Source organism: Astatotilapia calliptera, chromosome 10 (assembly GCF_964374335.1).
Source record: "Astatotilapia calliptera chromosome 10, fAstCal68.1, whole genome shotgun sequence".
Taxonomy (NCBI): domain Eukaryota; kingdom Metazoa; phylum Chordata; class Actinopteri; order Cichliformes; family Cichlidae; genus Astatotilapia; species Astatotilapia calliptera.
The window spans coordinates 4,887,595-4,902,959 of NC_137431.1; the positions used below are offsets into that span (position 1 = coordinate 4,887,595).

The following is a 15,365-nucleotide window of genomic DNA, read 5'->3' on the forward strand; positions in this document are numbered from 1 at the left end:
TCGGGTGGCTGTTGTTTTGATGTGGTCCTATATTTAAAAAAATCTAAACTGAGGTGAATAAAGCTGTTGTTAATGACTCGACGTGAGGTGGTGATTGGGCAGAAAAACATTTTATGAGATGACAGGGGGTGCTGCCCTCTGGAACGTCACAGACGAGCCAGTGAAGTTCGTGGTTACAGGACTTAAGGGACTGCAATGACGGAAAAGCTCCGCTTACATTGGTCCTTCATGAACAGCTTCTATATCTGTCTGTCAAATAAAAGCTGAGCTGTAGGTGTGCTCAGAACACTGCTGTAGCTTTGGGATGTGTTGGGAAGGCAAATTCAGTTAATTTCAACCACAAACTTAGAATAAATGTCCGTGTAGAAGACAAGCAGAACTGTGACATGAAGGGGCCTAAGTTATTTATTCTCTGAGTGTCTTTTTATAGATAAATCTTACAATGCATACATTATTAAACCTTACTGACAGAAATGTTGATTATTGGCCAATTATTATTTTTAATAATAATTTTATTGTTATTGTTATTTCAATTCCACCATCAGGTTGAGGTCTTTCTGGGTGGAGTTTGCATGTTTGCATGGGTTCTCTCTGGGTACTCCAGCTTTCTCCCACGGTCCAAAGATGTGCTGTTGATGGGATTAGGTTAATTGGAAATTTTAAATTGCCCTTAGGTATGAATGTGAGTGCAAATGGTTTTCTGTGTCTATATGTTAGCCCTGCGACAGACTGGCGACCTGTCCAGGGTGTACCCTGCCTCTCGCCCTAAGACAGCTGGGACAGGCTCCAGCCTCCCTCGTGACCCTGAAAAGGATAGGCGGAAGAGAATGGATGGATGGATGGAATATATGTCTTATCTTTTTACCTTAATTATCAATGATTAACTAAGCGTTATTAGTCCTCTTAGGAAAAAACAAAAAAACCATGCTTCCCAAAGGTATGTGGAAATCCGTTTTTCTTATACTGTCGACACAATCTTCATCCTGTAAAACCACTGAAATAGATCTGAAATTGTCAGCTCCTTAATGCTTTTGGTGGTCTTGGAGTACAGGAGCAAATCATAGCATTCGTTCACACAGTGTTGATCATTACTGAAACCTTTCTTAATGCACCTTTCATCACAACGTCAGAGAATTGAAGTTCACAGCAATCCAACAATACACATGGCTGTGTGTGCCACTGGCAATGAAGCAGCATGCTGCTATATGCACCATACGAAGGTAAGGGCTGAAAGTCTCTCCACTCTGTTAACACGGTTTTCCTAGATTACTGTGTTTATTTATTGTTATATCTATTTTTTTCTTCTTCTTTTTTTAAAGGCATTACTGTGTTAAGCAGCCCAACCATAAATTCCCAGATTATTCTTAAGCAGAATTGCAGTCTCTTTTTGTATGTTTTTATGTGCTATCTAAAGTCGACGGCTCTGATTCTCGGGTGCTGATACATTTAATTGTAGGAAAAGTAGGAAATTAGCAGATGACAGAGGATTATGAAGAGTCACGCTAACTAAAAAATAGCACCGAACATCAGACTGATGAATGACATTTAATCCTGAGAGGCGTCTGAAGAGACACGGGACATAAACCCTACCTGTTCCTCCCACTCTCTCTCTAACAGAACCTCTTTGCTTTTTCTGCCTCGCTGAGAACACGAGTCCAACCTCTGATGGCCTGAAGGCTCCAGCTTAATAATGTGACTATAATGGCTTTTTCCACATAGCTGCCAGTGCCACCTCTTACACAATTACTCCATCTGACTTCCACTGAGACACTGCAATTATGTCTTTGATAAAGCTGGAGAAATTGTTCTCTTCACACAGGTGTCAGTGTCAGCATCTGCAAAAAACGGCCATTCCCTGTCTGTCCACATGCTCTGTGTGTTCTGTAGTTCTAACGTCATTGATCAAGACACACGCTGGTTACTTTATTGTAATCTACATGCTAGTATGTATCAAATGATATCATGAGAAAATGATACATTTTTGTTTTTTAAATGCAATATATGGTAAAGCCCTGTGATAGGCTAGTACCTCTCACCTTACACCTGCTGGGATATGCTCCAGTCCCCCTGTGACCTCGAATTAGATACATGTTTAAGAAAACATATAAAACGTATGGTTGAAAAATTGTTAACGGCTTTTCGGGGTATATGTGTAGGGCTGCTCAACGGAGCAAAGAGGCAAGCAGGTTGAGCTGCACTGTGTCCTACACGGTAATATAGCTCAATCTCTTCACGTCACATACCAGACACGCTTTCCCACTTTGTTGGTCTATTCAAGCTGCAAATTTTTTCATCTCTTCATCAGTTTTCCCTGCCTGCTATTTCAACCCCTGCACCACCCGCAGAATCCATGTGTAGGTATATTTACTCATCGCTCTCACAACTGTAAATCTGCGGGAGGAGATTCATTTAGAGCCTTGACACCAAACTATATTTTGCTGCATAAGAAATCATTTCAAAAGTTACTTGTCAGACTGAAATACCATTAATATGTCCCAACTAGGGCTGCCACAAACGATTATTTTGATAGTCGACTAGTCACCGATTATTTTTGCGATTAGTTGACTAATCAGATCATCATCCATTGGACGCAAAACTACAGCTTATTGCACCAGCAGCATCTGCTCTTATATAACTATCATTAGCTTACAGCTTTAAGTGTTTAAGGTCTGTGCTAACTAAAAATAAAGACAAGATGATAGTTTATTAAATTTTAATGAAATTTGCGGATTGTTTCGGTGAAGTTTAATAAACTCCTTGCTATCTAAAATATAACAGGACACTGGAGTATATTCTGGAGCATCTCACACTTCTGATAATCAGTTGTCTGCTTGACGTTTATTCAGCTGTGTAAAAACTAGAACTTTAATCTCAGACAAACTGATTTACTCAGGAACAAATAAAACAATAAAAAAAAAAAAGCCAAACAATAACATTTTAAGTTATCTAAGTGACTCATATATATTTAACCTGAGTAGCGAAAGACGGCGGTGGGTTTGAAAACGATTTGCGGGGAGTCCGGTGTTCTCACGGCGCTAGTGAGCCTAGCCCCCGGCTCGCTAACGAGCTAGTGGGTAACAGATGTCTCCGAATACGTCGGAGCGCTTTTGAAAATATGTGGTGTCCTGATAAACTGAGCAGATATTTGAGGTTTACACAGCTACATTCTCGCCTGAAAATATGTTAAACGTTTATTTTGTGACCCAGAAAGAATAATAAGAGTAACATTAAAACTAACCAGCTGCCGCCATTGTTGGAAACTGCGCTGGGTCGCGCTATGAATTCTGGGACACAGCTGCTTCTTCTTCTTCTTCGGGGTTTAACGGTAGCTGACATCCTTGTACATGCAATGCTGCCATCTTCTGTTTCAGTCCGTTATTACACTCTTAAATCCTGCCACTTATTCCTGCGTCTTTTGTGATCTTACAAAGTTTCAAACGACGCGTCGACTATTAAATCAGTCGTCGACGATTTTGATAGTCGACGTAATCGTGACTAGTCGACAAATCGTGGCAGCCCTAGTCCCAACTGATGTCACAGATCAGTGCAACAGCATATTTCAATAGATTTTTAATGGGTCATATCATCCAAAATTAACATCTTTCTTTCTTACTACACCTCTACCTGCTATTGCAGTGCTGAAAATAAATGTCAGTGCTGACATTTAAACGCTGCTGCCATCAGAATTTCAAGAGTTTAAAAAATGTAATCACGTTAGTTACTCTTTTTTTAGCTTTAATTAATAAACATACAAACCTCATTAATTTGCACTAGTCTTATTTCATATGTGTACGCGACACACTGCTGCAGGTTTTGCTAGTTTCTCCTATCATCCTATCATCAGTCTGATCACAACTCCTTTTACTCACACATGACATGAGGACTGCCCTGGTTGCTGTATGAGCTTTTCAGTTTGTGGTTAAATTAAAAAGCGCTGGAAGAATTCAAATAAAAGCTGCTGGGCTAGCTCGACTTCTGAACTGCTGTGCCTTTGTTGTTAGCTTCCTCCATGATGAGGAAGCTAGCTCTCCTGTTAACAACCAGTGATGTGCTCCTGATACATGCTGTAGCAGAGTTCTTGTGTGTGTCACAGGCATCAAACGAGTTCATATTTGAAAATGATGAAGTCTATTCACTTAATAAAGTAATCATTGAGTGTGCGTATGACCTGCCATAATACTTGAAGAAAAAAAACCTAGGATTATGTCCAGGATTATGACTCAGTGAAGTTGTTAGAGCGTCTAACCCTCACCCTCATTTAGAATAACTTGACATGGTATATCTCATCTAAGCCCATGCCTTCACTACCATCTGTGAGCTGCTTTATTGACTTCTGCTTTAGTTTTTCTCAAGGACGGGTGAAGGAAATGTGCGATTGTTGACAAATTCTGGTTGCAACATCTGTTAGCAGCACTGGAAGCAAGATGCATGTGTTCACTAAAGTGGCTGGAGTCAAGGCTCTTCTTACTCCAACCCCGGTGGGTTGAGTTGTTGTTGAAAATGTTTTGTGGAATTTAGCGAAACTTACAAGCCTGAAATGAAAATTCTGACAATCTGGACAAGAGCCAGATATTCCAATTAGCAGTGTCTGTGAAAGACTTAATTATTAGTTAACAGTTAGTGGTTACCATAAAAGGGCTATTTACATCAGACTGCTGATGCACTGGTAATAGAGCAAAGGATTCAGACTGGCCTTAAGAACCACCTGATAAGCCTCCTGCGGCTCCCTCAGCTGTAAATAGTCATTAGCTAGTATACTGTCAAAGCCTGGCCACATCACAGGCAACCCTGAATTAAACAGTGGGTATAAGGCTGACACTGCAGTCTGCAATGTGTGTTTAATTCCACAGTATATAATGTTCTTAAGACCCCATAAAACCAACATAACTCCTCCACGCCTTGCATTTATGTATAAACATAGAGGGCTGCAAAGGGTCATAAATGTTTGAATGCAAATATCAGCTGGGAATAACAGCCCAAATCAAAAACAACAATATGTTTACTGTCCAGATAAGATTTCTATCAGAATTTGCATGAATGTTCTCAAAAAACAAACAAAGAAAAAAAACAATCAACACCCCCAAAGAGCCACTATGTCCAGGTTTCTGGTCAAGAAAGAATGAAGGGGAGGGACAGACAGAAAAAGAAAGACAAAATAAAGAAGCACGAGCGTCTGTGCCTTTAAGAGTCCCCAGGCCAGAGCTGATCGTTGGGAAAGTCACCAAGTGATTTTCTCATGACCCCAGAGAGGAGGCCTTCTTCCTTCTGGGTCCATGGATGGAGAAGAGATGTCACTAAAAACCCACAAAAGGGGCACTTGCCACATACAGTAAAAGTCACGGCTGGCACCATGTCTCACTGTACATCTGTCATCTAACTGCTATTTCCATGTTCTCGGTGAAAAATTCCTCTATTACATCCACACATTTCCAAGTAACATTACACAGGCCTAGTTGTGTTACTCTTTTGTCTCTTTCCCACAGTTTATCCCATATTGAGACTAAAAATAAGAATGTTTGTATGGACTTATAAATAGTAGTAACTCAGTGAATGTGGGGCACGAGTTGCAAATCATCAAACCTCCAGTGGCTGGACTGAGCATGGTCTTTACAGGTCAATGCAGCGCTTAAAAATGCAGCCAGCACTGCAGTGCTCCACATGCTTCAATCACGTCACTAATCCTGTGAATGGGCCTAATTACTGCAATATAATTAGATTAAGGTGTTTGCATGACCCCAGACTTAATTGCAGTATGAGACTGGGATTGATGTATCAATGTGAGATTGTCTGTCTGAAGTGAATGTTAACATCTCTCATTCAGACAAAGACCAGAAAAATAATCTTGCAGACGTGCTAAATGACCACTAAGAGAAGAAGAACGTGAATGAAACCAAAGATTTAGAGAATGATAACTGCCGTTGGAGTCATTGTATTACACATTACATCTCTTAAACATAAGCAGGCGTATATTACATAGTTAGTCCCTGGAGAAAGTAATTTGTTACACTACTCTCTACACTACTTTGTCATTACTCAGCTGTAGCCTGATTGCTCATTACATTGATCAGGTCTCGCTGCAGGGTTGGGGTGTCAGGAAGTGATTTCCAAAGTTTCCGTTCATTTTTCTTTGCTTATAATGGCAAATAGACTATAGTCAACAGGATTTATGAAGGGGTTACATATAAAATAAAGAAATGACCTGTCTTTATGCCGTGCATTATATTAAATCCAGCCTTTTTTCCAGCGCCTTAAAATGTCTTTATGGAAATGTGATGTTATAGTTGCTGCTGCCCTCTTGGGAAGATCTCTTAAAAACGCACAACAGCTTTAATGTCACACTGGGTTGTGCGCTAGCGTTGTGTTAGCATGTTCTTTGTGCAGATGTGCAGACTTCAAACTTTTTTAACATGACTTCTTTGAATTTCAGTAGATAATAACATGCTGAATGATCACAAAGAAGATATGAAATAAGAACAAACACAGTGAAAACAACTACAGGGAAAGAAAAGAAGCACATTGTGGCTTTTTTGGGATGTGATATATTATGCTGTGAGATTGAATCTGAACTAATCTCCACTCCGGTTCTTGTCCTTCTGGGCTTTGTACAGGGTACAAGTGAGTGTAAATATAAAAGATTACAAGGCACACTTGCACACTTGCACAGACTGACAACTGGACAACAAACTATCTCACTAAAGAGGAAAGAGTGCACTGCTGTATGTATGTCATTATGTACCGATAAATCCCTCAATCTTCCCCCCTGAAATCAAAATTGCACCAGTTGCTGGGGACACATACGTGAGGAGCGCAGCCTTCAAACCCTTGTAATCCCGGCTCAGAGTTGAAAAGGGGCTTTGCTGCACATCTATTTGGTTTTATTCTAAAAAACAGGCAATTAGAGATAAGGCCATAGTTGTACGCTGGAGAAACTGCATTGAATAGCTCGGCTTTTTCATCTTCTTAGAGTTAAAAACATATTTTGGAATTAAGCGCTAATGTGGTAAAAAATAGCGTGTGAAACTTCAACCTACCACATGTCAAGTGTGCTAGTATACCAAGCTTCAATACCTATTATCTTCTAAAGCAGGAAAGCTCATAGCCAAGAGTGACTCTATGTTAAAATAAGACATGCTACTATTAATAATTATCGCAGCACTCTCACTTAATATTATAAATCACTGACAGTCATCAGCGGTGAGGACACCGCTGCCTCACCTCCCAACAGAGCATTTTGAAGCTTGTATGGGTTGACCTTGTTAAATAACTAGCGTCCATCACAGGACACACCTGGAAAACAAATGAAGATGTGCGCTCTTGCCAGATGGTGTGTCCAGAATGCAAGATTAATTGTACAGCGGCTGCTGAAGAGATAAGGCATAGCTCATACATCGCCGCCGCTGGTCTTTGATAAGTGACGTCAAGCTTCAAGATTATTGTGTGTGCTTATGTAAATCCGGTGCTAGAACACGGTGCTGGGACGAGCTAAAACAGCAACTCTTTCAGTTACAATACCTTCATTTTACGATCATATTAGCCAACAATCTGACTTTAAAGTTTTATTCTTCAGAATCTGTGTCTGCACCCCTCACCAGGATGCCTTGATAACATGAACGCAGGGGCGTGAACCACATACTTCTTGGAATAAAACGCTAAATACACACGACAAGGACTTTTAGTGGTAAGACTGATATGACACCAGGAAAAGATTAAACTCTGCCAACTGACACAGCTTACCTCAGAAAAAGACAAAGGGCAAATTAAGCAATTAGACACGAGTGAATAATTAGGCACAGTGCTTGATGAACCTAAGCTAATATAATCAAATTAGCTGACCCAAACACAACTTCACTGAGACAATGTTAATGAGTTTGTGTGACTGAGAAGAACTGTTCATGCTAGCAAAGCTTAATATAAAAAGATACAACTGCTGGGTGGTAGCACAGAAGGTAAGTGTCACGTTTAATTAGGAAAGGTAACACTGAATTAAACAGAGGACAACACTGAAGTTCAGCACTGTGCCACAATGGTAAAGCTGACTATGTGCAGCTGTTTCAGATGGTCTTACTACTACTAATGTCTGTGTGTGTGTGTGTGTGTGTGTGTGTGTGTGTGTGTGTGTGTGTGTGTGTGTGTGTGTGTGTGTGTGTGTGTGTGTGTGTGTGTGTGTGTGTGTGTTGGAAGTTTACTATACTTGTGAGGACCAACAGCCCTTATGGGGACCCAAATCCTGGTTCCCACAAGTTTGAAGGCATTTTTGAGACTCAAAATGTGGAATTAGTGTCAGGGTTAAAATTGGGTTATGGTTAGGTTTAGGGTAAGGGTCAGGGTTAGGCATTTATTTTTGATGGTTAGGGTTAGGGTAAGCAGCTAGGGAAAGCATTATGTCAATGAGCTGTCCCCACGAGGATAGCAACACCAGAAATGTGTGTGTGTGTGTGTGTGTGTGTGTGTGTGTGTGTGTGTGTGTGTGTGTGTGTGTGTGTGTGTGTGTGTGTGTGTGTGAAGTGGAGCAGAAGAACACAGCATCTCATGAGCTGAGTTTTGTCTACCTGGCAGGTCATTGTTTTCCCAGAGGTAAATGTGCCTAGTCTAGACTTCTTTAACCATTTGAGGTCTAAGTTGCCACTGGTGATGATCTTAACCATAACGCCAAATCTACCCACAGGCAATCAGAATATGTAACGTTTGGTTTTATTAAATGCTCTTAGAAACTGGGGAACAAAGAAAACAATCACTGCAGCTTACACACATGAAAACTATTTACATTTTACAAGTTTTACCCTTCTCCAAAGTACAGGGTTAGAATGGATAAGAGGTTGCCAACTATAATAGTAGTGAAAAAAAAAAGAGTGAAAAATTCTAAACCTTCCTAGATCATCCTTCTGAGTGTGAAGTCAGGCCTTCTGCTATAATGTAGGACAACCAAATGCAGTCCAGTCTCAACCTGCGATGATTCGTCATTGGCCAAAAGCGTGAACTGGCACCAAAATCTATGGTGCAGCAGGACAATCAATTAAGCATTTGTTTTTAGGGGGCAGCACAGCGGTTTTCCTGCTGTGTTCCTCACAGCAGGAAAATTCTGGGTTTAAATCTACCTTTTTCTGTGGAGTTGTGGGTACTCCCGCTTCCTCCCACAGGAAGGAAGCCAGTTAGTTTGGGTGAAATGGTGATTCTAAAGTTCCATAGGTGTGAGTGTGGACTATTTTCTGTCTCTCTGTGTCGGCCCTGTGAGAGACTGGCAACCTGTGCATGTACCCCGCCTCTCACCCTATGGCAGCTGGGATAGATTCCAAACATGGCGAATTGTGCCCTCGAGATGACATTTGAAATGCAGCGACTGTTTCGGAAATCTTAAATAAATAGATTTTCACACAAAAAGGCAGTCCTTCTGAGAAAATGGGTCAAACAACAATACGTGTGCGACAGCAGTCGCCAGGCTTCTGACAAGGAAGAATAATAAGCATGAAATCGTTTTTAGAAACAAGTTATTTACCCGACGTGGTCACAGAACACGGTCAGAACATTCTGTGAAAAAGATAATTTATACATCAACATGTGGTAACTCGTAAAGATTACAGGGAGACAGAAAAGGACAATATTCTGTTCATTAAGGTTTCCTCCTTTTAGAGGAGTAGCAGAATTTCAAATCGTTCATCACACATGGTGACTCCTGCGTTTTTCTGTTGGTGAGAATTTTTCGCACGTAACTTTTTCACTCTTATGAGTACATCATGCAGTCATAGTGCAAACACACTCAAAAAAGAGCAAGTATGGAAGTGAAGTCATATGTTTTTGACATATCCTCAATCACTCAGCAGCTGCTTGCGAGTCTGATAACATTCTCCACTGCGCTGGATTTTGAACTGAACCACCATGTTGTTTGTAGGAGGAGGTTTGCTCACTTCCTGCTCTAACGCACACATCTGGGATTCAAAGAGCTCACAGTTTTCCTGTTGCCACCGGGTGCTATTCATGAACATTTCCTCTCTGTGTCTTGACTGCTCAGTGTTTTCAGGACACACCTGCAGGGCGATTGATGGTGAGGTCAAGGTCAGCTACTGTGCTCATACAGTATCTTCCTGTTGTCCTGTGACCCTGAATCATAGCCTGCTGATAAAATTGGTTGCCAGACATTGCTTGCAGTCACCCCTTACAATGACTTAATTCACTGTCTCATCGCAGTGAACCTAGATGGTGCAAAATGGAAGTGTTACTCAGGTAATACTCCCTCAGAGAGAAACTACCTCAATGACAGGGAATGTGACTGTTTTGGCAACAGCACTGAAAAGCACACATAAGCTACGGGCAGCTGAGAACAAATTCAGGAAAAGTGTGTATCTCTCACTGGCTTTCATGTCTCACAGAGCAATATGAAAGTCAGCACCCAGACTCTTGGAAGTGACAGGCGCTCACCTGGAGCAGATGGGGCTCTACAACTTAAATAGATGTTTCCAGTTTCTCCATATGAGAGTGGAGTGGAGCATGTGAGCAGTCCAAAAACTGAGTGTTTGACTCTTTCATTGCTGACACTGAATAAAAAAAATCATTTCAGTCATTGCTGACGGTTAAATTGAGACAAGAGGGACGATAAAATGATGATTCAAAATTCATGAGCTCATGAACGTCCAGCAGTTCCTTGTTGCTTTTCAAGGAGAATGACTATTAAATCAGTAGTGCCTTTATATGAACTCTAGTAGGTCTCCGAATTAGAAGGAACTGCACAAAACTCAAGAAATATTAATATTCTCTTGAAATGCAGAAAAAAAAGAAAAAAAATACTCCCTTCTAGGTGCAGCCATTAGTTCTTTTTTTACTGGAATTAATCATTTAAAAACTTCTTGCTCCCCAAAACGTTTGCAAAATACTCGTGCAGCTGTACCGTGGCCCAATTTCTAAATCAAAGAGAGGGAAAAGTAGGCTGCTTGTACTGTACAGCTATCAGTGAAAGTAGGAGTTTAATACATTGCTAGAGAGAGTGACGGCTGAGCCAGTGTTGCAGCAGCTATAAAGGGATTATTCTTCCCTGGAAGACATAATCATGTGTAACACACTTGTTTCAAATCCTGTGAAAAACAAACAGGTGTTTCAGCTTCAAATCCAGCCCTTCATCCTCTGGCACACATACAGCAAAGAACCCCCAGAAGCAGACCCTGCTGTCATTTCTGTCATTAGTTACAGGTTCCTGATTATGACTCATGTCAGCACAGCGTGGTCGGACTTCAGTAAATCCCACATTCTAATGTACACTATGTTGCTTTGATATTTAATATCTATCAATGTAGCTGCCATCACCAGTGTGTGAATGTGTGCGTGAATGGGTGGATGACTGGATGTGTAAAGCGCTTTGGGGTCCGTAGGGACTAGTAAAGCGCTATATAAATACAGGCCATTTACCATTTAATGCTAACAGGATGGATGCAAATGTGATGTTAGTCGCATTATTTTAAGATCTGAAATACAAAGTGATAACCACTGTTTGCGTGTGTGTATGCTTCTGGAAATGTGAACAAACAAGGAAACACAACAGAAGGCATTTATATAAGGCAGGTGAAGAAGCTGACCTGTGAGCGCGCACTGAAAGGTAAAGTAGAGCAGGGGAAGTTTCCTGGAAGTAGTGCTGGAGGCTCCCATGGCTGATGTACACACTTCTCAGTTGTCAACGTCCTTCACCAGGCTTTATGTGAGCACTCCGCCTCAGGCAAATAAAGCTCTTCAAGTCTGCTCAGCGGGCTTCCCACTATCTCCACGCGCTGGCCGAGGAAGGTAAGGTAGGGGACACTTCAGGTGAGGAAGTGTGGAAAGGGTCTTATCTCACTGACGCACGGATCCCCTTTTCTGACTTGGTGGAGCGATGCGAATATTAAAGTGGAGTGAAAACTGGATTGGCAACGACACCAAAGGTCATCCGAGACTCTTCTTGTCCTCCTTTTAACATCTAGAATTCCCTGCTTATCGACACGGCGGCGAGTGGGTTATAACTCTGCAAGTTGTCATCCCGAGACCTTTCCTACGAGAGAGAGAGAGACGTGCCACCTCCACAGTAGAGCTGTAGAGTCAGTCGAGCGCAATTTCCGGAAGCCTCCAACAAAATAAGGTCCGTGAAAGACTGCCTTAGACGATGTCTTTTATTTTGAAAACAAAAATGTTCCACCTTTATTATTTTACTGTCTGTAAAATTAAGCTTGACGCAGTTTCGCTAGTTCTCAGGTTCAGTAGGGGGCAGGTGTACGAATGTGTGTGTGTGTGTGTGTGTGTGTGTGTGTGTGTGTGTGTGTGTGTGTGTGTGTGTGTGTGTGTGTGTGTGTGTGTGTGTGTGTTTCTTCACTTCATTTCTACACTTTGCTAATAACGAATTGGATAATTACTCAGACTTCGTGGGTTACTGATAACAAGCCGCTGAATCAAACAAAGTGGCGATGAGTAAATGAAAAACTGGATTACTTATCAGTCTTTCCAAAACCCTTACAGTATGCTTTTAATTATTAGTTATTAGTAGTTATTATTATTAATCGCTGGAACAATAGTGAGCAGTATAGATGTATTGAGCCAGGCCTGATGGAAGAGCACATGTACCTGGGCTAGATGATACCGGCCTCTATAGTCACTCAACCAAGAGCACGACTCCCCATCTCTGCTGTTGTGGACTCTGCAACATGCACTATTCCTACTACCAGTGTCATTGAAATTAACAAACCAATATGGCACTGTGACTGTGATCTTAGAGCACATGGGTATAAAATCAAGGATGTGTGCAGAAGCATAGAGAAAAAGGCTGGAAACCAAATTCCGGGAAGCTCCTAAAGATGTTAGTTTGGTAACTGAGGGCAGCTGGGCGTTATGACAGACAGGTATTGGATGAAAACAAGGTACAACATTATATCCAAAACTGCGACTGGAGAGATGGTCAGGCACAGGGCTCACAGCTCTTGCCACTAGGCTGAAGAGATATACCAGAGAAGCACAATGGCAGACCCACACAGAGATGAAATGAGCAATACAAGATAAACATCTGGGAGAAAGACGTGTCACACCATCAACACCAGTGGCTGATGGACCTAAGAGCAGACCACAGCAACTTCCCAGAACAAGCCAGTGAACGTCACAAATACAGACATCCAACAATGTCTGAATTTGCTGGACAGCACCATGACCATACTGCTTGGAGAAGCCAATGGCACGCTATGATTTCATATGTAATAAACCAAAGCAAATAACAACAAAAAAATAAAAAACTGCATTACTTCCTTCACTACTGAGTCCTTGAATTTTCATTTAAAAAATACAAATAGGAACATAAACAGTTTTAAACTGCACTACAGCTCAAGATTTTCTAACAATCAGCCTGTTTTCAACCCCCCACATCTAAAGCTCCATCCTTTTCCCTCACCTCCACTTTAAAATCTCCAGTCTTCAGTTCCTGTTCTATCATGTGTGAAGAGGCATGGTTCTGAGAGCAGAGAAACAGACTCGACACGGCTTGACGTGAATTCCCAAGGTGAGCTCACCATCCTGTTGCAAAAAGAAAGACTGACCTGTCCTCTCCGAGGTGGTCAGACCTCTTTATTTCATTTCCTGAGGTTGCCCAGTTGCCTCAGCAACAAGGGTGAGGCTAATGCAGGCAGACTGCTCAATTATGAGAGGTGAACAGGGGTTGCTCACGTGATTAAATCTAAAGAAGCAGTGTCCAAATTTTGTGGGGATGAGATTTTGTTGTGTTGTTGTAAACTGCATCTGGGCCTCCAGCTCAAATCCACAGCATTCAGGCAAAAGCTGTCAAAACATGCTGTTTTGTATTTAGGAGCAAAAATCAGTGAGGCTCATGCTGCATTCTTGGCCAGGCTTCTAACTCGAACGGCTACAAGGAGCTGGTCAAACGGTAAACAAACCTGACACCTGGAGGCCAAACATATTGCTCACTCCAATTAACGACTTATAACGAGACATGAAAGAAATTTCCTTCCTCCTGTTATCAGTTTAGTTTTTCTTTAAGCCCATCAAAACATATCCTGTACATATCCTATCTCAATCCACTCCACACTTAATCAAACCCAAAGAAATAAAACAGCAAGCAACATGAAAACTGATTTATACCAATGTCGTCAAGGTTTTGTATGTATTTGTTCGGAAGTATTTGGAATGGTACAAATTTTCTGTTTTGTTCTTTGGTAATAGGAGCAAAGAGCTGCTCAACTGAATGTGCTGCAGAGAACCTGAAGAACACACACACAAAAACATATGACTGTCCAACATCTTTTATGTGTTCATACATAATCCCACTGTAATGGTTTATTATATATATTTAGATACAAATACATTCTGCAGTGATCTGACCTCTTAAGTTTAATAGATTTGATACATACAGTTTTGTAAAGTTTGACTTTTGATACTTTTTTTGGTCTAAATAAATTGCACAAAACATTTTAAGCAATAAATTGCAAAAAAGAAAGAGTGTAACAATTATGATACAAATTAAAAACTTGTATATGCAAATTTATATTTAATTAATTTAAAAATAAATGGCCGAAGGTTTAATAGATTATTATTATTATTTCATGGTTCAGGCTTTACAGGGTAAATATTCCTATCTAACACCTAACAGTACATTTAGCAGCTATCCATGGAAAGAACCAGAAAGAGAAACAATACTAGATTCATGTTCAAGAGGAACATTACTAACATCTCAAGCGTAATGCATTCAATTATAACTATAAAGGTGGCGATGTTGTTTGTTTTTGGTCATGTAACAGGTCAAAACATAGTCATGGCCTGGATGATTTGGAGCATTTCTGCACAAATCATAAAAAGATTAAAAAGATAATTAAAAAAAAACCAACTCTTTATTAGTAACTTTATTATTATTTGAACATGAAACACTGCTCTGATTTCGATATTGTTTCAGATATTTGGACACTGAAAAATCTCTAGATATTTGTCCTAGTTTCAAATGCTGCTTTCCAAAAGGTCAGTGGCATTGTCCCTTTGCATACACGTCAAGTATAGAGTACAGTGTCAGTTGTTGTTTGGTCTCCTTCAACATTTTAGTCCACACCTGTGTCACTAATTTTATGTCATCACATGTTTATACTGTTTGTAAGCAGGCTACACTTCATGTCAATTCTCAGGGATGCAAAATTACCATCAGGTGTACCCTACACTGTGTTTTGCAGTGGTAGCTTGCTATGGCCATCTGCTGGCCTCATGGGGGAATGACATGTTTAGTCTGAGCATGCCTAACTGCTTTCACTTTCCCTTCCATTGCAAAATACACTGACCTGATGAACAAAAAGTGCACTGAGAGGGTTTCTCCAGTTCATCCTGAAGGAAAGTTGTCCAGGGATGCCCAGGTTGCAGTGGTTGCACTGTTG

At 40.9% G+C, this 15,365-nt stretch overlaps 1 protein-coding gene across 1 annotated transcript in view; it reads right to left on the minus strand.

The window, feature by feature from the left end:
- Positions 1–11,976, minus strand: part of esama (endothelial cell adhesion molecule a) — a 52,194-nt gene extending 40,218 nt beyond the window's left edge. The window contains exon 1 of the mRNA XM_026182422.2: positions 11,562–11,976. Within this exon, the coding sequence (XP_026038207.1) occupies positions 11,562–11,631 (70 nt within the window). The 5' untranslated portion in view covers positions 11,632–11,976. The remainder of the gene's footprint in view (positions 1–11,561) is intronic.
- Between the last annotated feature and the right edge of the window lie 3,389 nt (positions 11,977–15,365).